Source organism: Syngnathoides biaculeatus, chromosome 10 (genome assembly GCF_019802595.1).
Source record: "Syngnathoides biaculeatus isolate LvHL_M chromosome 10, ASM1980259v1, whole genome shotgun sequence".
Taxonomy (NCBI): domain Eukaryota; kingdom Metazoa; phylum Chordata; class Actinopteri; order Syngnathiformes; family Syngnathidae; genus Syngnathoides; species Syngnathoides biaculeatus.
Genome location: NC_084649.1, coordinates 29,760,401 through 29,782,503, shown reverse-complemented (window position 1 = coordinate 29,782,503; position 22,103 = coordinate 29,760,401). Strand labels below are relative to the sequence as shown.

At 42.6% G+C, this 22,103-nt stretch overlaps 1 protein-coding gene across 8 annotated transcripts in view; it reads right to left on the bottom strand.

Moving 5' to 3' along the window:
• setd5 (SET domain containing 5) overlaps nt 1-22,103 on the bottom strand; it is a 134,326-nt gene that overhangs the window by 94,949 nt on the left and 17,274 nt on the right. For all 8 annotated transcript variants that reach the window (XM_061833680.1, XM_061833679.1, XM_061833675.1 and 5 more), the window contains one exon: nt 6,451-6,733. In XM_061833680.1, coding sequence (XP_061689664.1) covers nt 6,451-6,521 — 71 coding nt within the window. In that variant the 5' untranslated portion in view covers nt 6,522-6,733. The remainder of the gene's footprint in view (nt 1-6,450; nt 6,734-22,103) is intronic.

Genomic DNA, 22,103 nt, shown 5'->3' with positions numbered 1-22,103 from the left:
ACCTGACCATGGTCCCCAGTCAAAAAGGGTAGCGTGCCCTGTCCGGGTCAGGGAAGAGATCCTGCCCCAAATGGAGGAGTTCAAGTATTAGTAGTATGTTGTTCAAAAGTGAGGGAAGAATGGAGAGGGAGATCGGCAGGCGGCTCGGTGCAGCGTCGACAGTCAGGCAGACTTTGTATCGGTCCGTTGTGGTAAGGAGGGAGCTAAGTTGAAAGGTGAAGCTCTTAATTTAACAGTCGATCTACGTTCCTACCCTCACCTTTGAGCAGGAGATTTGGGTCGTGACCGAAAAAACAAGATCCCTGATCCAAGCGGCCGAAATGAGTTTCCTCCACAGGGTGTCCACGCTCTCCCTTAAAGACAGAGTGAGAATCTCCGTCATCAAGGAGGGGCTCAGTGTCGAGCCCCTGCTCCTCCGCATTGACAGGAGCCAGATAAGGTTGTTGGGGCATCTGATTTGGATGCCTCCCTGACGCCTCCCTGGTGAGGTGTTCCGGGTATGACCCACCGAAAAGAGACCCGGAGGACGACCTAGGACACGTTGGAGAGACTATGCCTCGCAGCTGGCTTGGGAACACCTCAGGATCCCTCCGGAAGAGCTGGAAGAAGTGGCTGGGAAAAATAAGTCTGGGTATCCCTGCAGAAGCTAATTTTCCCGCGACCCGACCCGAAGCAGTAAAAAAATGGATAAAAAAAAAAAAAATATATATATAGGTTGGGTTGTGTCAAGGCACAAACCTGAGGAATACAAGGATACAAAAGAATTTCTGCAGCAGTGAAGGTCTGGAAAAACACTGTGGTCTTGATTAAATCTGGCCATTCAAAGAAGTTGACTAACCAGGGAAGAAGGCCCTTGGTCAGAGAGGTGAACAAGAACCCTATGCTCACTAAGCTGCCACTCCAGTGTTCCTTGCGGGAATAGGAGAAGCATCTTGAAGATCAAACATTGCTAACACACACCAGCAATCAGGCGTTTAAGGTAGAGTGGCCAGACGGAGACCACTTCTCATTTTAAGACAAATGGCAGCCCGCTTGGAGCTTGCCAAAAGGCACCTTAAGGATTCTCAAACTTGCAGAAACAAAATTCTCTGGTCTGATGAAACCAATTCGAACTTTTTGGCCGGAATTGCAGGTGCCATATCTGGAGAAGTACAGGTAATGATCACCTGGCTAACACCATCCCTACTGTAAAGCATCGTGGTGGCAGCATCGTGTTGTGGGGTTGTTCTTCTGCTGCAGGAACTGGGTGACAAGTCCTCTTAGTGGGTAAGAGGAAAGCAGCGAAATACAAAATTCTTCAAGAGAACTTGCTTCAAAGGGCTGTGGAACTCAGAGTAGGGTGGCAAACAACAACAATAACATGAAAATGACCCAAAGTTCTCCACCCAAAAACCAAAAAAGTGCCTTTGGTAGCAACTTGTAAATTTCCTTGAGTGGCCCAAAGAGAGGCTGGACTTGAATCCAATTGAACATCTCTGGAAAGACTGATGCTGCCCACCCAATCTGATTGACTATCAGCGGATCTGCAGAGAAGAATGGGAGAGAAGGCCCCAAAACATGTGTTCCAAGCTGTACTTGAGGTTGTGATTGCTGTCAAAGGATCTTAAACAAAATATTAAGCCAAGGGTATGAATACTTATGTACCTATTGTGTTTAAATGTTTACATTTTCTATAAATCTGCAGAACTGTCTAAAAATATGTTTTTACGTCATCATTATGGGATATTTGATGTAGATTTATTTTTAAAACTATACTACAATAAGCTTTAGAATAACATACCAAAAGGTGGGCAAAGTGAAAGTGTGTGAAGACTTTCCGGTGGCACTGTATCTCTATCTATTAATCCCTCAATACTAAGGTGTTTCCTTTTGGAACAGTTCGAAAACAGCTTTCCTGATTCACCAATACTGGGTACGGAATGTTTGCAGACCCACTTAAATTTTTCACTGGCATATTGCAGCCATTTGCTGAAATCTTTTAAATAAAAACTTTCCCCTCAATGAACAGTTAGCACCCCATTTTGAGAGAAAAAAAAGATTTAAAAAGAAAAACCCAAAAGTCACACAGCCATAAGTATTGAGACCCTCTGCTGTGAACCTCATTTCAAACTTGGGTGCAGTCCATTTCTTCTGGTCATCCTTGAAATGGTTCTACACTTTCATTGGAGTCCAACTGTGTTTGACAATAGTGATTGGGCTTGATTAGGAAAGCCACAAACCTTACAGCTCACAGTGGTTGTCAGAAAAAATTACAATCACGAGGTCAAAGGGATCGCCTGAAGAGCTCAGAGACAAAATTGTGGCATGCCAGAGATCTGGCCATGGTGACAAAACAATTCTGTTGCACTTGAGATTGCTGAGCGCACAGTCACCTCCCTAATCCTTATATGAAAGACGTTTGGGATAATCAGATGACCAAACTGAGCATGAGGGGAGAGAGAGAGGCTTTGGTGAGAGGGGTAAAGAAGAAACCAAAGATTACTCTGGCCGAGCACCATTGATGCACTCGGGAGATGGGAGAACTTTCTAGAAAGGCAGCCATCACAGCAGCCCTTCACAAGTTGGGGCTTTATGGCAGAGTGGCCCAACGGAAGACTCTCCTCAGTGCAAGACACACAAAGGCTTGCATGGAGTTTGCTAAAGAAAAAACAAAAACAAAAAAAACCTGAATGACTCCAACATGGTGAGGAATGAGATTCTCTGGTCTGATGACCCCAACATTGAAAATTTTGGATTTAATTCCAAGTATGTGTGAAGAAAACCAAGTACAGTGGTTCCTCTACTTACAAAATTAATACGTTCCGGAAGACATATAGTAATGTCAACTTTTCATAAGTAGAAGCCCATTTTACATGTAAATAGCCTAATATGTTCCAACCCCCCGTAATGTAAAGAATAATAAAAATTATGTCCATTTTCCTTTGCTGTTGAGCAACTATGCAACGAGAAGGGTGAGTGACAAGCAAAAGGCATCATTGGGGACGGAGGAGGCAAATGTAAGACAGCTGACAGAAAACACAACTTAATTCCACGTAAGTTTCTTGAGGCCCAAGGTGAATAAAGATGAATAAACTTCCAAAAACACAAATGAAAAACTCACGAAAAAGTTGTGCTTTTCCAATGTGCGTTAGCTTGTGACAGGGTGTGACAGTGCGAGCAAGATTCGGAGACACTTGAGTGTCCAAGGAAAATTAAAAGCATCCTGGGTAAAGATTGACAATCCAAATACCAACCAGAATTTTTTATTTTTTTAATCTTGTCATAATGTTAGAAAGCCTAGGTTACGCATAAGAAAACAGTTGGGTGACAGGAGACAGTTGAGTGTCCATGGGAAACGAAAACCATCATGGGTAAAGATTGATGTCCCTCCGAGCCAATGTGATGCCAGGAAAATGCAAGGGTGAAAGCTCTATCGTGCCACACAAACCAAGATATAGGTTGTTTATATTCAGTGGAATTTTGGTACTGTGAATCCAGCTATTTTTTCCTTTCATATCCTGAATTTTCCTGACAAAGATGACAACCCAAATACCAACAAGATTTTTTTTAATGTTGTGATAATGTTAGAATGCCAAGGTTACGCTTAACAAAACTGAAAGAAAATAAAATCCCTGTAATGTAGTGAATGATTAAGATTACGTAACAACTTCATCAAAGACTGCGACGAATCTGCGTATCAACAGGAAGTGGCAAGACTGGAGTGCTTGTGTGGTCAAAACAACCTGGCGTGGGAGACGAAAATCAACTCCATCCTCAAAAAAGCCCAGTAAAGAATGTACTCCTTGCGGCTTCTGAGGAAGCACGGTCTGTCATAGGAGCTGCTACACAGCGGTCATCCAATCAGTACAGTCTACCTCCAACACAGTCTGGTTTGGGGCCGCTACAAAAAAGGACAAACTCCAACTGCAACGGACATTCAAAACCGCTGAACGGATGTCGGCACCACTCTCCCCACTATTGAGGACTTGCACGCAACGCGAACTAGGTCCAGAGCAGGCACGATCATTTCGGATCCTCCACATCGGGGCCACCAGCTTTTCCAGCGTGTTCCATCGGGAAAGCACTACAGATCAATGCAAGTCAAAACTAGCAGGCATTTGAACAGTTTTTCCCCTCTGGCAATTAAGTCATTAAATTCTTGATCAGTGAACCTACTGTTTTCTGCCTTGTGCCATTGTTAGGACACTCACTCACATCCTGCTAGTCCAATCAGTATTAGTGTTAGTAATGTATTTTGTAGACTATCACACGATTCTGTCACTTTAAATTGCTCACTTTGCACGATTGTCATTGCACTGGTCTACCACGGGAATTGCGAACAGGTAAAGGCACTCTGTACAGGCTTAACACAATGTGGGACGTTGACACACTTATGTCTGACCTGTTCTGAATAAAGATTTTACATCTTGTACGACTCTTAAAAGCAATAGTTCCTATAAACAGAAATGTCTCTTGTTCTTTGTTCTTGTGACTTTGTTGTTCCTTGGTCTGAATGTCCTACCAGGGCAGCACCGACTTCCGGAGAATTCCTTGTGTGTTTTTACACACTAGGCCAATATAAAGCCGATTCTGATTCTGAACTTGAGACAATATTTTTCCAAGAAGGTGTTTCATACCCTTAATTTTTTGTTACAAGAGACATTCGTAAGTAGACATACCACAGTACTGCTCATCACCTGTCCAATTCAGTCCAACAGTGAAGCATGGTAGTGGAAGCATCCAACTATAGGGGTGTTTTCCAATTGCAAGGAGAGGACATCTGGTTGCAATTCAAGGAAAGATGAATGCTGCCAAGTATTGCCGCATCGTTCACACAAAGACTCATACCTCAAAAGAGTGCTTCTACTAAAATACTGAGCAAAGGGTCTGAATACTTATAGCTGTGTGATATTCTAGTTTTTCTTTTCTAGCAAATTTGTAAGAATTTTTTTTTCCCCAGAATGTGGGTGTCACTTTTGTTCAACAATTCCCTCTACTTTGTAAAGATATTTTTACAAAATGAAAACCTTACCCTTTTCTTATGAGTTTTCCAATGAAGAATATATCTTCAAAAGAATAAAAAATAATTTAAAAAGTGTTCAGTTGGAATCTCAACAGTTTATATCCCTCAATAGGTGCAGTACATTTTATTAAGAAATTATGAAATAAAGTTAATGACACATGAGAGATAGGACTGTAAAATAGACAAAAACAATCCTTGAACTACTCAATAGACCAAGATGTCCATCGCTGACAATCAAAATACAAACCAGAATTTTTTTTTAATCTTGTGATGTTTGAATGCCTAGGTTACGCATACCAAAACTGAAAGAAATTAAAATCCCAGTAATGTAATGAATGAATGTCATGAAACGCCACTATGACACAGTAAATCTGTTCTGCCATAAAAGGGATAGAGATCCTCCAATCTGGTTTACCTAATAGTTGAACATGAAAAGAAAAAAAAAATTAAATCCCTGTTGTGTTATGGACTGTGTTATGTGAATTGGTTATTTATTATAACTGAAAGTTAAAGACCTATGTTTTTGGTTTGTGATGTTGCTGGGAGAAAAAAAAATGTTCTACTGTCGTCGTGGTACCTCGACTTGCGAACGTCTCTGTTTCTTTCGGCTTGTCCCTTTCGGGGTCGCCACAGCGTGTCATCTCAGATGAACGCACAAATATGTTTGGCACAATTTTTACGCCGGATGCCCTTACTGTCGCAATCCTTCTCAGGGAGTGGAGGCCCCAGTGGGATACGAACCCACAACCCCTGATTTACCAAACCAGTGCTCTAACCACTGAGCTACGGCTCTAATAGCAGAAAATTCAGGTTACAAAATGACTCCTTGGAAAAACATTTTCTCTAGTTACAAAGGAAAATTCAGGATACGAAAGGAAAAAAATAAGCTCGATATTTGTAGCCCCCAAATTCCACTAAACGTAAAAATCCTGTATCTTGCTGTGTGTGGCATGATAGAGCTGCTCTCCCATTAGGATTCACCGTAGCATGTTCCTGCATCCCAAAAGCTAGGCAGGACATCAATCTTTACACATGATGCTTTTCGTTTCACTTGAACACTCAACTGCCACGAATTCATGTTAGCACTGTCACAAGCTAGCATAGGTTGGCAAACTACAACTTTGCCGTGAGTTTTGTTTGTTTTCCCTCAACTGTCAATGTTTGCCTCCTCCTCCGTTCCCCACAATGCTTTTTCCTTGTCAATCACTCTTCTCTTCACAGTCGCCCAATGGCAAGGTAAATGAACATAATTTTTATTATTCTTTACACTATATAATTTGAATGCTTATTTTTGGCAGGGGAGGTGGGGTCGGGGGCTTGGAACGGATTAGGCTATTTACAAGTAAAATGTGCTTCTACTTACGGAAAATTCATATGCCAAAATGACTTCCGAAAGGAATTAATTTCATAAGTTAGAGGTCCCACTGTAATTCGCCAATGAAACTTACTCTGATCCAGCAGCCATTTCTGTGTAAGACGTTTCAGGTGTGGTGACTCCCAGAGTGATTACTATGCTCATGACGTCCAGCACAGCTACTCTTGGGAGGAAGGGCAAGAGGGGGTAAGGGAAAGGGGAGTGGGGTAGGGGAGGGACAGGATGGAAATGTGCGGGGACGTAGGGGAAAATCGTCTGGGGGGCGCGGGGGTCACAGGGCTTCAACTACAGTGACAAACCACTCCAATGGTGGGGAGCCGCTGAGCTGTAGCCCTCGCCTTGTGTTCATTGGGGACCTGAGGAAAGAGAAGAGAGTAATGGAGACAGCTATTACAGAAATACATGCATTTTATTTTTCAAAACATGAAAGACAGATGTGTCTCATTGAGACCAACCATACCTTCAAACTATAGCAAATATAGATATTGGGTGATTTTCAAGTAGAATTAAAACAGCTATAAATCCACTGGTTTCAAGACACTGTGAATTACTCCTCTACCCTTACCACTGTCAGTCAAAACATGATACAGCAAGTAACCAGTCTAACGAGCTATACATTGGAAACAACAAAGTATATTAAATATAAAAAAAAATAAAAACTCATAACAAAATGAAAAATTCAGTACCATTGATATGGAACATTATAATTTAAATCAAAGTAGGATTTATGGTTATTGAGTAGACAATTTTAACAAATTTAATAACTTCAAACCAAATTTCACCCAGTCAAAAGATAATGAATCAATTTTGGGTCCTTTGGGGAGGTACAGGCACTTTGACAAGTGGTGGTGGCTGCTTGTGACATTTTGGAAATGGCACATGCCGACTACGTCAGGCTTTAACGAACCAATTCATCCTAAACAATGAGACTCAGTGTTTATCCAATTACCACCCATGTTTTTGTATCACCTTACTAGGCAAAGGTCAATTATACCACGGTTTTAAAAAGTCAATTTTAAAAAGTCAAAACTTTGTCAGTCAGTGAGGGTACCGTGATTTGAAAAAGGATGTATATCACATTCCAAAAAAAAAAAAAAAACACCCACCACTCTTTAAATCAGAATCATCTTTATTTACCAAGTCGGTCAATACATAGGAGGAATTTGTCTTTAGTAGTTTGGAGGCACTCCAGTACGACAACAGAAAACAGGGAGCCGCGGATGGTTCTTCAGACGGGATTGATGCAGAGTCTGATGAGCGAACTCCAGCAGCGGCCGCGAGCCAAGGTTCCAGGCAGTGGAGGCCGTTAGCTCCAGACGCCAAAGCTAGGCTAAAGGCCTACGCCGCTACCCAAGGCGGGCCACAAGCTCCAGCGGCGGGCCGCGAGCCGAGCTTCGAATTCCGGGCAGGCCTTTAGCCGTGCTTCGGCATCCGGGGCTAACAAAGTGGGCGGCGGCGGGCCACGAGCTGAACTGCCAGGCGGCGGAGGCCGTTAGCCTCGGACGCCAAAGCGAGGGAAACGGCCTCCTCGGTCGCCTGAAACTTGAGCTCGCGGCCCACCGCTGGAGCTCGCTCGTCAGGCTACGCGTCATACCCGTCCGAAAAACCAACTGCGCCTGCCAGCCTGGAGCTCCCAGGGGCCTTTGTTTACCCACTTGTGTCGCACGTAGGCCTTTGAGCAGTAAGACTCCGCGTAAATCTGCCCAAAGAACAATCTGAATATTCAAATTTAATTACAGCCACAGGTTGTGAAGTATGTCTTATGCCCATATTTAGTCATGTATACATAATTTCCTCATGTCCTCAGCTCTAGCCAGATGTGTCCTTGAGCACATCTCTGCACGTAGGCTAACCTTGATGAACTGCATACTGGACACTTTGTAATAATCCATTGCCAGCTAGAACCGGTTGCGACAGTAACGCTTTGTGTAAGTGGAAAGCCCCAATCTCACACCACAGGCTTGTAGTCCGCTCTTCTGACAAGATAAAGGATGTGTGTTTTCTCTGTATCTTCGCACTTCTGATCTGCTCTCTACAGCCATTGTCTGTAACTCATAAATGCCCAGAATATTCTGTAAGTAAATTCTTTGAAGAAACTGTTTATCATCTCCAGCCTTAATTTGGATAACCAACAGTCTCACTACCCGAAATTAAATGAACACACGGAGGAAAAAGCGTCCTCCAACAATTGGTGAACCTGACGTGATTTCGGACTGAGGTGTTGGTTGACAGACAGAACATCAGCTGGCCAACAATTAATAAGGTAAGAGGACATTTATCCTCCAAAAATGATCTTCTGTCTGATAACTGGGGTTGAGGTCCGTGTCACGTTTGAATATGTGACATTGTGAAATTAGTCTCTGGCTGGTTGAACAGTAGGGGAAACTTTGGGTGGTGTAGTCCTATGAGTAGAGGTTGAAAAGTCTCAGAATGTGTGGTCGTACAGCTCTAGAAAGGGTTTAGACAAGCCCTGTGTTCGGGGGTTATGCCGACACAAAAAGGCTGTAAATCCCGTGACTGCCAGACACACCAGTAGGTTGAGAGCCAGTCCAAAACTTTCTGGACCGAGAGGTGTTCTTGTTCTTTTCGGAGAATCCTCGAGACTAGAATTCCTCATTCGAAATCAAAGGACTGTAAAATAAAGAGGCTTGAGCATTTTTTAAAGAAATAAATATAATAATAATAATACAGCTGAGGGATGAGATAAATTGTAGAAATTAAAGTGACCTTAATAAAGATGGGTATGACGATACCCAATGGTAGTTAAAAAAAAAACAGCATCTGCTGGCTCACAGGTGAGTGTCTTGCGCACACAAACACACGATAGTAGCGTGGTGAGGCAAGCGTGCGAATGTGTGTGTGTGTGTGTGTGTGTGTGTGTGTGTGTGGTGTGTGTGTGTGTGTGTGTGTGTGTGTGTGTGTGAGAATGCGAGATCAACAGAAGCGACACGACTTGTACGTTTGCTGTTCTCATTCCTATTTTTGTATACATTTGGATTTTTAAGGCTGAGTATTTTGAGTTGTTGGCTGTGTGAGTTTGCAAGGAGGCTCATCCTCTGTGTTATTGTTGCTTTGTGAATTATCTGCCTCTCTTTTCCAGATAGAAAGACCTGTTAACTTGAAAAAAAAAGCAGGAAATGGAGGATTCACATTAAAACAAAATGGAGGGACAGTTTGATAGAGAAAGTGAATGTTTGATTTGCGGCAAATACCAAACCATTCTGAACAGTTGTTGCAAAGTGTACAAGTGAGAAATGCATGTGATGTGTGTGTTGGAGAGTTGCCTGAAAAAGGACAAAATAGTGAGAAAGAACAGTTAAAAGAATGGATGAGGAAGTATTGTGAGAATGGATGGTTCCCTCCATTGTCTTCGACTGCGTGTTTGGTGACATTATGAAAGAAATAGAAAAAGCTTGCGTTAAAAAAGCGGCAGCTCTAAAGTTGGAAGTGGAAAAAACTAACAGGTTGTCTCCAAAAGGTATAAAGGTGAGAGAGAATGCTAAGAAAGTCATGGAAATGAAAGCAAAAGCAAGAATGATGGCAATGGGATGTGCATTAAAGTTGTCCCATTTGGTTGTCAAGGAGGAAAGTGTTGGTCTGGTACCGTCAACACCCAAATTGCCCTCCGCACCGCCGCCTTACTTGGAGGAGAAACGGCTTTGGGCGTTGTCTCCAACTAACCCATTTGTACCATCACCTTACCATGAAGCAAGGGAAGCTTTAAATGAATTTCAGGCTCCAGTATTGAATGTTACTGCGGGCCGGCTCGAAGTAGATGTAGACGATCAAACGTCTCTCGCTCATGCATAACAGACATTGAACATTGAAAGGAGTGTTAATTAGTGATGCTTCCCATAACCGTCGAATACCCGAATGTATTGTGCAACCATGGTTATATAAGTTGTAAAAGGTTGTAGAAGGTAAATATGACGGTCAAGCTCAATCGGAGTGGAGCCCCATGCAAGATATCACCTCATGGGGTCTTAATTATCCTTAGAAAGGTGAGGAATCAGCCCAGGACTACACGACAGGACTTGGTCAATGTCCTGAAAAGAGCTGGGACCACCGTTTTCAAGGTGACTGTTTATAATACACTAAGACGTCATGGTTTGAAATCATGCATGGCACGGAAGGTTCCCCTGCTTAAATCAGCACATGTCAAGCCCCATCTTAACTTTGCCAATGACCGTTTGGATGATAGAGGAGTCATGGGAGAAAGTTATGTGGTCAGATGAGACCAAAATAGAACTTTTTGGTCATAATTCCACTAATTACACTAACTACTGTTTGGATGAAGACGAATGATGAGTTCCATCCCAAGAACACCATCCCTACTGTGAAGCATGGGGGTGGTAGCATCATGCTTTGGGGGATGTTTTTCTAGACATTGGACAAGATGACTGCACTGTATTAAGGAGAGGATGACCATGGCCATGTATTGTGAGATTTTGGGGAACAACCTCTTTCTCTCAGTCAGAGCATTGAAGATGGGTCGTGGCTGGGTGTTTCAACAATGACAATGACCCTAAGCCCACACCCAGGAAAACCAAGGAGTGGCTCTCTAAAAAGCATATCAAGGTTCTGGCGTGGCCTAGCCAATCTCCAGACCTTAACCCAAAAGAAAATCTTTGGAGGGAGCTAAAACTCTGTGTTTCTCAATGACAGCCCAGAAACCTGTCTGATCGAGAGAAGATCTGTGTGGAGGAGTGGGCTAAAATCCCTCCTGCAGTGTGTGCAAACCTGGTGAACAACTCCAGGAAACATTTGACCTCTGGAATTACAAAGGCTACTGTTCCAAATATTAACATTGGTTTTCTCAGGTGTTCAAATACTTATTTGCAGCTGTATCTCACAAATAAACTTAAAAAAATCATACATTGTGATTTCTGGATTTTTCTATTTAGATTATCTCACAGTTGACATGCACCTACAAGGAAAATTTCAGACCCCTCCATGGAAGTGGAAGAACTTGCAATATAGCAGGGTGTTCAAATACTTATTTTCTTCACTGTATGCCATTCCTATTACCTTACACCCTGTTGGTGTGATCAAATGGATGCATGCTGTCCGGGTGCTGGTGGATAAAAGTGCTGGAGTGGAGCATGGAATGTTCATCTTTTCCTTTCGGCTTGTCTCGTTAGGAGTCGCCATAGCGCATCATCTTTTTGCATAACACCAACAGCCCCCAATTCTTCCCACACAATAGCCATCAACCTTATCTTTGGTCTTCGTCTTTTCTCTGACAGCTCCATCCTCATCACCCTTATACCAATGAACTCACTCTCTCCTATGGATCTGTCAAAACAATCAAAGTCTGCTCTCTCTAATTTTGTTTCCAAAACATCTAACTTTGACCGTCTCTTAAAGGGCCACTGACTTGAAATGCATGACTTTTAGTATGTTATGAATGAAAAAAACGGCAGCCGACATGGACCCATGCGTTTTTTTCCCACCACAAAACATGATTTTGACGTATACAGCTTTTTGGAACGCCCGCCATGAAAAGCCTCTCGAGGGATTTGTTTTGGAGAAGAAGCAGGAAGTAATTTTCATGGCAGGAACGCAGTCAAGTGGACTTGCTGAAATGCTGCAAACAAATGGATAATTCCCTTCCAGCTGATTTTTTTTTTTGGTTAAAAACACACTAAATTTGACATTTTAGGTGCCAGTGGCACTTTAAAGGGGAAATTATGTTAAATCCTCTCATTTAACAGTGTTTTGAAATTATATATATAACAATTACAAATTTTCAGGGGCGCTGTCATTTGCATGATCGATATGTGATGTATACCGTGCCATTCCAAATGCTGGATGACATGGGACATCATTATACCCAGCGCTTATTTCTTGGATTTATCCTCATCTGATGAAGAAATAGCAGTATCAGTTGATCGGGAAGACAGAGGCATACTTCAATAGAGATTTGAACCGATGGCTGGAATTAATGTTGAATGTTCGGACGGTTCTTCGGGCGGAATGACGCGGAGTCTGACTACTCAGAGGCCTACGCGCAACATAAGTGAGTAAACAAAGGCCCCCGGGAGCTCCGGGCCGGCAGCCGCGGATGGTTCTTCGGACGAGAATGACACAGAGTCTGACGAGAGAGCTTCGGCGGCAGCCACGAACCGAAGTTCCAGGCAGCGGAGGCCGTTAGCCCAGGACGTCGAAGCTAGGCTAAAGGCCTCTGCCACCAACGAAGCTCCGCTAAAGGCATCTGCCGCCTGAAAGCTTGGCTCGCCGCCCGCCGTCATTCCCGTCCGAAGAACCAGCCAAAAATTCAACATTAATTACAGCCACAGGTTTACAAATCTGTATGGAGGTATTCCTCCGTCTTCCCGATCAACTGATACTGCTATTTCTTCATCAGATAAGGATAAATCCAAGAAATAAGCGCTGGGCATAATGGTGTTTAATGTAAATGAGTGTTTGGAACGGCACGGTACACCTCACATACGCCCACGTATATCACGTGACTCCGTTAACATGCTAGGCATCGGTGGAAATTCAGCAACTGCGGGTTGAAGACAAAGAGGAGGAAAGTGGATTCGTCCGGCAGTAGAAGAAGAGGAATGCACAGAGCCTAGGAGGGTTGGGACTTAGAATATTGGGACTATGACAGGAAAGCCTCAGGAGTTGGTTGACATGATGATTAGGAGAAAGGTTGAGATATTGTGTATCCAAGAGAGCTGGTGGAGAGGTAGAAAGCCTAGAGGTTTAAGAGCACAGTTTAAATTATTTTACCATGGAAAAGATGAGAAGAGAAATGAAGTAGGGGTTATTTTAAAGGAAGAACTGGCAAAGGATGTCTTGGAGGTGAAAAGAGTATCAGATCGAATGATGAGGCTGAAATTTGAAATTGAGGGTGTTCTGTATAATGTGATTAGGGGCTATGCCCCACAGGTAGGATGTGACCTAGAGTTTGAAGAGAAATTCCGGAAAGAACTAGTAGAAGGAGTTCTAAGCATCCCAGGCAGCGAGAGAGTTGTGATTGGTGCAGATTGTAATGGACATGTTGGTGAAGGAAAAAGAGGTGATGAAGTGAGAAATAAATACGGCATCCAGGAAAGGAACTTCAAAGTGGGACTGACATCCCTATAAACATTCTAAAATAGATATTGTAATGAAAAATACATATGACAGTATTCACTTCAATGTCGATACAAAAAAAAAGTAAACGGAGAGCGCATCATCCATGCACAAAGCGCAATTGAGCACGAGCCAGGGCGCTTTATGCGCGCACGCGACTGAGCAACGCATTCTCAGCTGGGTTCTTCAGAGCCGCCCCTGTCGCAAAGCCCGACGCGCAGCCTCCGCAGAAGCTGTGACCGCCGAACGCGGCGCCTCAGCCGGTGTGGCTGAGTTTCGGCGCCCGTAGTGGCATATAAGGAAAGTGGTGAGACAGGCTCTCGATGAACGAGAGGAGTTCCCGGAAGACTGGACTACTACAGCCACTGTGAAGCATGAATTAGCGAGGGAATCCTGCACAGTTTACATATTTTAAACGTTCTGGTACCAACATATACATACATTCTCCCTGGTTATTCACTTTTCACGGGTGGATCTGGTCCTAATTAACCGCGAAAAACAAGGGATTACACTACACCACATTATCCACATTCTTCTGTTGGACTTAAAGTAACGTAACGGTAATTTGAGTACAGTGTTCCCTCGCTACAATGCAGTTCACTTTAAGAGGCTTGCTATTCCACTGATTTTTTTATGTGGATTTTTTTTCCAGTGTAGCATATTTTTTTTACAGCTTATGAATCTACATTGTGTTTTGCATCCTGTTTCACTAAGGAAAACCCCGCATTATGTTCTGCATCCCATTTGGCTAAGGGATTGTACATCCGCCAATTAATCTCATTCATGCCATACGTCCTGTGCAGGAGAGAATACCTTTGGTTTGCATAATTTACTGAACTGTTCGATGCTAGCACCGTGGCTCTTTTGTAGTATATATTTGTAGGTTTTCTCCCCAACAATCTCAAAATGTTGACAAAACGATCTGTACCGACAAAGACACCTGGAGTTGCACCCAAAAAGCAGAGGAATCTGCTAACCATTGCACAAAAAGTTGGAATTCTGGAAATGCTGAAGGTAGGACTTACGAAGCTATTGAGTACCATTACGGGATATATGAATCTTGGGTTCATACCATAAAGAAGAAGGAAAATAACATAAGGACAGCAGCAATAAATTTGAACAAGAATGCAAAAAGGACTGAAACTGTCCAGAACAAGACCAAAGTAAAGACAGAATCTGCTTAAGCTTTGTGGAATAATGACTGCGGGAAAAAGAACAAAACGCACGACATTAACATGAGTCACACAAAAGCCAAAAACCTTTATGAAATTTTTGCAAATAGCGATGACCATCAGGCGCAACTCGGAAAGGGTTAATGCGGAGCCCAGGCCATCGACTAGTGCTTTAAATGCAGAAACAAGCCTCTTTATTGTTAGCAAGTGCTGATTTGAGCGTTTTGGACTTAAAATTCTTTCTTGAACGGAGGGGCCAGCTCTGCGGATAGCGCTGGGGCAGAGGCATACGTGAACAAATTTAAAAACATCAATGAGGAAAGGGGATATATGTGTGAACAGGTTTTAAATATGGATGAGACGGGCTTATTTTGGAAACGAATGCCCTCTTGCACCTTTATGATGCAGGAATTTGCCACAAGCGCAGGATGAAAGGCCCAAAAAATTCGTGTGACCGTGGTAATGTGTGGAAATGCTGTGGGCTTTATGATAAAACGCTGGCTTATTTATAGGTCAAAAATTCGCAGAGCTCTAAAAAGCAAAAATAAGAACGCTTTGCCTGTTGACTGGATGCAAAATGTGAAGGCTTGGATGACAAAAGTAATTAATATGTAATTGTGCCAAAATAGAACAGCTGTAAAGCATTGGCCTCACAGTTCTGAGGACCCGGTTCAAACCCGGCACGCCTGTGTGGAGTTTGCATGTTCTCCCCATGCCTGCGTGGGTTTTGTCAGGGCACTTCAGTTTCCTCCCATATCCCAAAAACCATGCAATATTAATTGGACACACTAAATTGCTCTGAGGTGTGATTATGAGTGTGACTGTTGTCTCTCTCTGTGTGCCCTGCGATTGGCTGGCAACCAGTTCAGGGTGTACCCTGCCTTCTGTCCGATGACAGCTGGGATTGGCTTCAGCACTCACACAGTCCTCGAGAAGATAAGTGGCTAGTAAATTACTTCTAACTAACACCAGACTCCAAGACAGTAAGTATGAGCCAGCCCGGCCGAAACCGTGGCACACTGCTTGGCCGCCGGCTCTTCCGCGGGGCACACGGCTTGGCCGCCGGCTCCTTTGCGAAGCACACGGCTTGGTCGTTAGCCCGCCCGCCGGGCACATGGCTTGGCCGTCGGCTCGTCCGCGGGACACACGCCTTGGCCTTCGGCTCGTCCGCAGGGCACACGGCTTGGCCGCCGGTTCCTCCGCAAGGCACACGGCTTAGCCGTCGGCTCATCTGCGGGACACACGGCTTGGCTGCCGGTTCCTCCGCTAGGTACACGGCTTGGCTGCTGGCTCATCTGCGAGGCACGGCTTTGGCGGAAGCTCGTGGGACACGGACAAAGCCGTGATCAGCGGACACGGCGGCAACGCGTACATCGACACATTTAGAACCCTTTTCATACGTACGCGGATCTTTTATTATGTTATGAGGGACTGATTACTGGTGCATGGGTCCATATCGTCTGCTGTTTTTTTTTTCATTAATAACGTACTTAAAATCATGCATTTCATGACAGTGGCCCTTTAAGGAGAGATGGAAATGTGGGCAGCACAGTGGAGCTGTGTAGCATTGACATCACAGTTCTGAGGTCCAGGGTTCAATCCCGGCCACGCCTGTGCGGAGAATGCATGTTTTCCCTGTGCCTACGTGGGTTTTCTTCGGGCACTCGGGTTTGCTACCACATCCCAAAAGTTAACCATAAGTATGTTCGTCACTTGAAAAAGTCACCTTACCAAGGGCTTCAGCGAAAAAAGACAATCAGAGCCACACCAGGAAAAAGACACATGGCCAGAGGAACTATAAAATGTGTCACACGTATAAGAATGATTTCTTATGTGTCCCACCTCGTACAATGATCATTCAAATTAAATGTTTCTAATACCTATCATATTTTTCTTTTTATAGGAAAACATTCGTTCCCTGGATAAAGGAGAAGAGGTTGGATGGACGAACATTTATATTAATTTTTTTATTTCTCAAAAAAATGTTTTGGCCTAAAATGTGTCTTGATCTTTGGTTTCATTCAAGAATACAGTATACAAAAGTTTGAACTTTGAGAGTGTTTGAGTAAGACAAATTTGAGAAACTGTTCATGCATGTCATAGAAGTTTATAAAGCGTATGGTCAAGGTTTAACAGCCTTAAAATATAACAAAAAGACAAAATGAAAAAACACTGCAAATGAAAAAAAATACTGTAAATGGAAAAAAAAACAACCAAGCTGTTAAAAAAAACATGCACTGTAAATGAAAAAACCCTAAATAAAAAAACATCTTTAGTGAAAATAAAATCCAGTAAGAAAGAAAAAACACTGTAAATGAAAAAAACACCAACCTGGAAACAACAAAATATGGTCTTTAAATTAAAAAAATATATATGTAAATAAAAAAACATCCTGTAAACAGAAAAAATATATCCTGTAATAAATTTTGCAAATGAAAAAAAAAAAATTGTAAATTATCCACACAGGGACAGGTATACCATCAGGCATGAGCATTTCATGGAAATGATCGTTCCGTTACCGTGTCGTTACCCAGCCTGTGAGAACACGGAACCGAAAGTGCGTTTCCCAGATCTCAGGGCTTACTTTTAATAAAATTCACCCATGTGTGGAATGTAAAACAAGTTCTCAACGAAATACAACAATCTGTACAAAGCAAACCTACATGAACCCCTTTATTTTATAATGATTAAAACGCCCAGCTTTGTCAGTGTGGTTTACAAAGAGCACCGGTTTCCGCTTCTGCACTACGCATGCGCAAGGTCGAGTTATTCATATTCAGGTCACTCAAACGTTAGTCAAACATGTCGGTTGCTAAGCGTAAAAAAACAAAATGCTCATGCCTGCTAAGGCTTTATTCTGAAGTACATATAAAAACCGGTTCCCATGAGCATTATCAATGGGAACCAAAAAAAATTGTTTCCAAATGTTTCCCAGGACAAAAATCAACGGAACCGAAAGATCGGTTACCATACTTGCAGAAATCCTCGTGCCTGCCATGCAAACACCATACAGGCAGGGCCGGGGTTTGAGCCCTGTTCCTCAGACCTGTGAGGCCAATGCTATACAGCTGCTTCACGTGGTTAGGTTCAGAAAGCTTTCATTTATTTTTGGATTGGCATGCTTTGCAAAATTGGTCTCAACCTATAATCCCATGACGGCGTGGAAGAAATATCAACCCCGGACTGATTTGGATGAAGTCTGCTGCCCGACAGTCAAATGAAGCTCAGCTACCTAGGCCTGGCTGCAAAGTCGGCGACAGCACCGCAGGGTAGACACACGCACAGGCATCCACACACACACACACACACACACATGCACGCACGCACACACACACACACACACACACACACACACACACACACACACAGCATACAGAGCCTTGTGAAAGTATTTGGCCCCTCCTTCCGCCACATTTCAGGCTTAAAGATATAAAGATATAAAATTAAATATTTTCGTCAAGAATCAACAAGTGGGACACAGTTGTTAAATGGAATGAAATTTATTGGATATTTTAAACTTTTTTAACAAATAAAAACCTGAAAATTGGGGCGTGCAATATTATTCGGCCCCTTTGTATTACGACTTTGTTGCGACACCTTTTGCTGCAATTACAGCTGCAAGTCGCTTGGGGTATGTCTCTATCAGTTTTGCACATCGAGAGATTGCAATTCTGGCCTATTCTTTCTTGCAAAACAACTCGAGCTCAGTGAGGTTGGATGGAGAGGGTTTGTGAACAGCAGTCTTCAGCTCTGCCCACAGATTCTTGATTGCATTCAGGTCTGGACTTTGACTTAGCCATTCTAACACCTACGTTTATTTGTGAACTATTCCATTGTAAATTTGGCTTTATGTTTTGGATCATTGACCTGTTGGAAGATAATGCTCCCTCCTAGTCTCAGGTCTTTTGCAGACTCCAACAGGTTTTCTTCCAGAATGGTCCTGTATATGGGTCCATTCATCTTCCTATCAATTTGAACCATCTTCCCTGTCACTCCTGTAAGGAAGCCGAAACCATGAGGCTGCCACCACTATGTTTGACAGTGGGGATGGTGTGTTCAGGGTGATGAGATGTGTTCCTTTTACGCCAAACATATCATTTTGCATTGTGGCCAAAAAGTTAGATTTTGGTTTCATTGGACAAGAGCACCTTCTTCTACATGTTTGGTGTATCTCCCAGGTGGCTTGTGGCAAACTTTAAATGAGACTTTATATGGATATCTTTGGGAAATGGCTTTCTCCTTGCCACTCTTACATAAAAGCTAGATTTGTGCAGTGTACGACTGATTGTTGTCCTAAGGACAGACTCTTCCACTTCAGCTGTAGATCTCTGCAGATCATCCAGAGTGATCATGGGCCTCTTGGCTGCATCTCTGATCAGTCTTCTCCTTGTTCGAGGTGAAAGTTTCGAGGGACAGCCGGGTCTTGGTAGATCTGCAGTGGTTTGATACTCCTCCCATTTCAATATGATTGCTTACACAGTGCTCCTTAAGATGTTTAAAGCTTGGGAAATCTTTTTGTATCCAAATCCGGCTTTAAATTTCTCTACAACAGTATCTTGGACCTGCCTGGTGTCTTCCTTGGTCTTCACGATGCTCTCAGCACTTTAAACAGAACCCTGAGACTATCACAGAGCAAGTGTATTTATACAGAGACTTGATTAAACATAGGTGGATTCTATTCATAATCAACATTGGATCATTCAGAGATCCTCACTGAACTTCTGGAGTGAGTTTGCTGCAGTGAAAGTAAAGGGGCCGAATAATGTTGCACGCCCCACTTTTCAGGTTTTCATTTGTTAAAAAAGTATAAAATATCCAATAAACTTCGTTCTACTTCACGATTGTGTCCCACTTGTTGTTGATTCTTGACCAAAAAATTTTAAATTTATCAGAGATGTCACGCTGTGGAGACCTCTAACAGGACAAGCCGAAAGAAACTTACTCTCTTTCTGTTTGATGCCTGAAATGTGGCGAAAGGTTGAAAAGTTCAAGGGGGCCGAATACTTTCACAAGGCACTGTATACTGCCACTCCATAAGTGATTGATTAGCTGTCTCAACAACTAATACACTAAACCACCTCATGTACCAAAACCTGCTAGTGCTCCTTCACTCGACTGCCGTAAATAGGAGGCAGGCTTGCGAGAATGCGTCTTTATGTGCGTGCGGGCGACGTATTGGCCACACCTGATTCAAGCAACGAGATGGATGATAGTCTCATGTCTTTTTTTTTTTTTTTTTGGGCACGCCGCCACACGATCAACCAAAACTGCCTCACGATCGACGCATTGAGCAGACCTCATGTAACTGAATTTCCTTTGACATGGCTCATTATGTTGATGACCTTCGACGTAAATGCGCTCACAGTACGTGAAGCAGCTCGGAACATGTGCTTTTGGCATTGCTTCCGAACATACTCAGTACGGTTAACTTGCATTTCCTGTTTCCAGGTGAATACTTATTGTTTCGGAGCAGGCTTGTTTAGTTAACGTTTATAAAATAAACACGTAAATTAATGTCAAGACTACACAAAATAAGCGACGTCTTTCAGTATTGATAAGGAAGTTATTACTATGTTAGTTATCATGATAAAAGTATATTACTACTATAGTTGCTGTTAGGATTGTTTTATCGTGTTTGTTCCTGTTAGTCTTCGTCTGAATTGTTCTCTTTGTGAGCTGCGTGCGTGTCTTGAAGTGTGACCCAGTGACACCTGGGAGGAGATGCCCCCCTGCCAACCTCAAGCTGATACTCTTGAACACTGGGAAGTGATATCTCCATCCTGGCCTCAGCTTGTTTCCCTTCTGATCTTAAGCAGATACTCCTCAACACTGGGAGGAGATAACGCCCTTCTACCGCAAGAGGATACCCCCAAATGCCATAAACATGTCTTTAAACAATGCCATGCTTTTTCTCTTGTGGGTTTATCAGGACACTCTTGCAGCCTTGAAGAAACATGTACCTTAGTGTTTATGTGCTGTTGGTGTAGCCATCTGTGTCAGCATTTTCACTGTATAACCATGTAACCCTTTGACCTGAGAAGGCAATAAAAAAGAGCAGACAGGGACTACCACTTTGACAGTCTGAGGAAGCACACTCACACAGTGTGTCCTCCATCAGTCCCTTGCAAGAAAGAAAATCTTGGTTGGTTTGAGTTCACTCTCTACAGTCCTCAGGCTTGTCTTAGCTGTTTTTCTAGGAACATCTCAGAAATATCTATTTTTTTTCTACTCTGAACAAATTTTATGAGCGTGATTTTTCATGCTCGACTGTGCAGATTTGTGAGCGCAGTGGCGCGTGATCGCCCTTGTCAAATGTGAGGGACTGCGATCAGGATATTTGGGGCCCAATCACTAATCAGCGAGTTCCAAAAAACAATTGCTCACTAATTAGATGAGAAAATAGAGAAATGTGTCTATTTAAATGACTTTTTAAATTAATGTATGCACGTGTACTTAATTGCTCAAAACAATTTTGACAATAATGTATCATTGTTCATCTATTTATCCCACTGAGGCACACTGATAGAGCAAACGAACGCTCTTCTTTGAGATGGAAGGAAGTACGCACTAATTAATGTATCCACTTTTTTTGGCTTGTTTGTTTATTGTTTGTATCGTGAAATATTTCAATTGTAAAATATGTGCCTTGGCTCCATAAAGGTTGAAAATCACTGCCGTAGTTAGATCATATATTCTAATCAATCAGGTCCAACCAACATTACATGACAGAAATAATGTGTGCAGACTTAATGTAATTCATAGACTTTAATATAATTAAATAGAGATTCATTATATTGATTTATATTCCTACCATCCAACTCAATCAAGCTGTGCTTTGCAAGTTCACCTTTCAGACAAATATATTTATTTAAATTATTTTAAAAGGCTAGTCGCTTGATTTTGCAGTTACCATACGGCAGCTAGCACTGTCAAGGCTACTTTATTCCTTGTTGTATATTATCTTCTTAATTTCTTAGCCCCAAATTTTGTCACTCCTTTCTGTATCGCCCCGATTGGTAGGATGAGATACTACAGTGTGTGTGTGTGTGTGTGTGTGTGCTGTTTTTCTAGTGGTTGGTAGATGAAGAGGAGCTGGAAAGAATGTTTCAGGCATAGGTTTGTGCTACAAAAAGCCGACTTGTTCATTTATTTCTATATGTATTATTAAGACTATTCTGTAATAATTTTCCTTGTGAAAACCTCACAGTGCTTTATTTTAGCTATGAGTGTTTAACTGCTTGAAACAGCGATTTTCAAACTGGGTCAAGCGAGAGACTTTTTACAGTGAAGATTTTTCAGTTTTACAAAGACTGTGCAAAAACAGATATTTTATATTTTGTCTCACGGTCTGAAGTCAAATCACAATAAATATCTCCTATTTCAAGTCACCAAAATTTACCATCATAGCTATGCAAATGACTCATATTTAGTTGTGTCACCAGATGACTACAGGTCAGTTGAGGTGTTG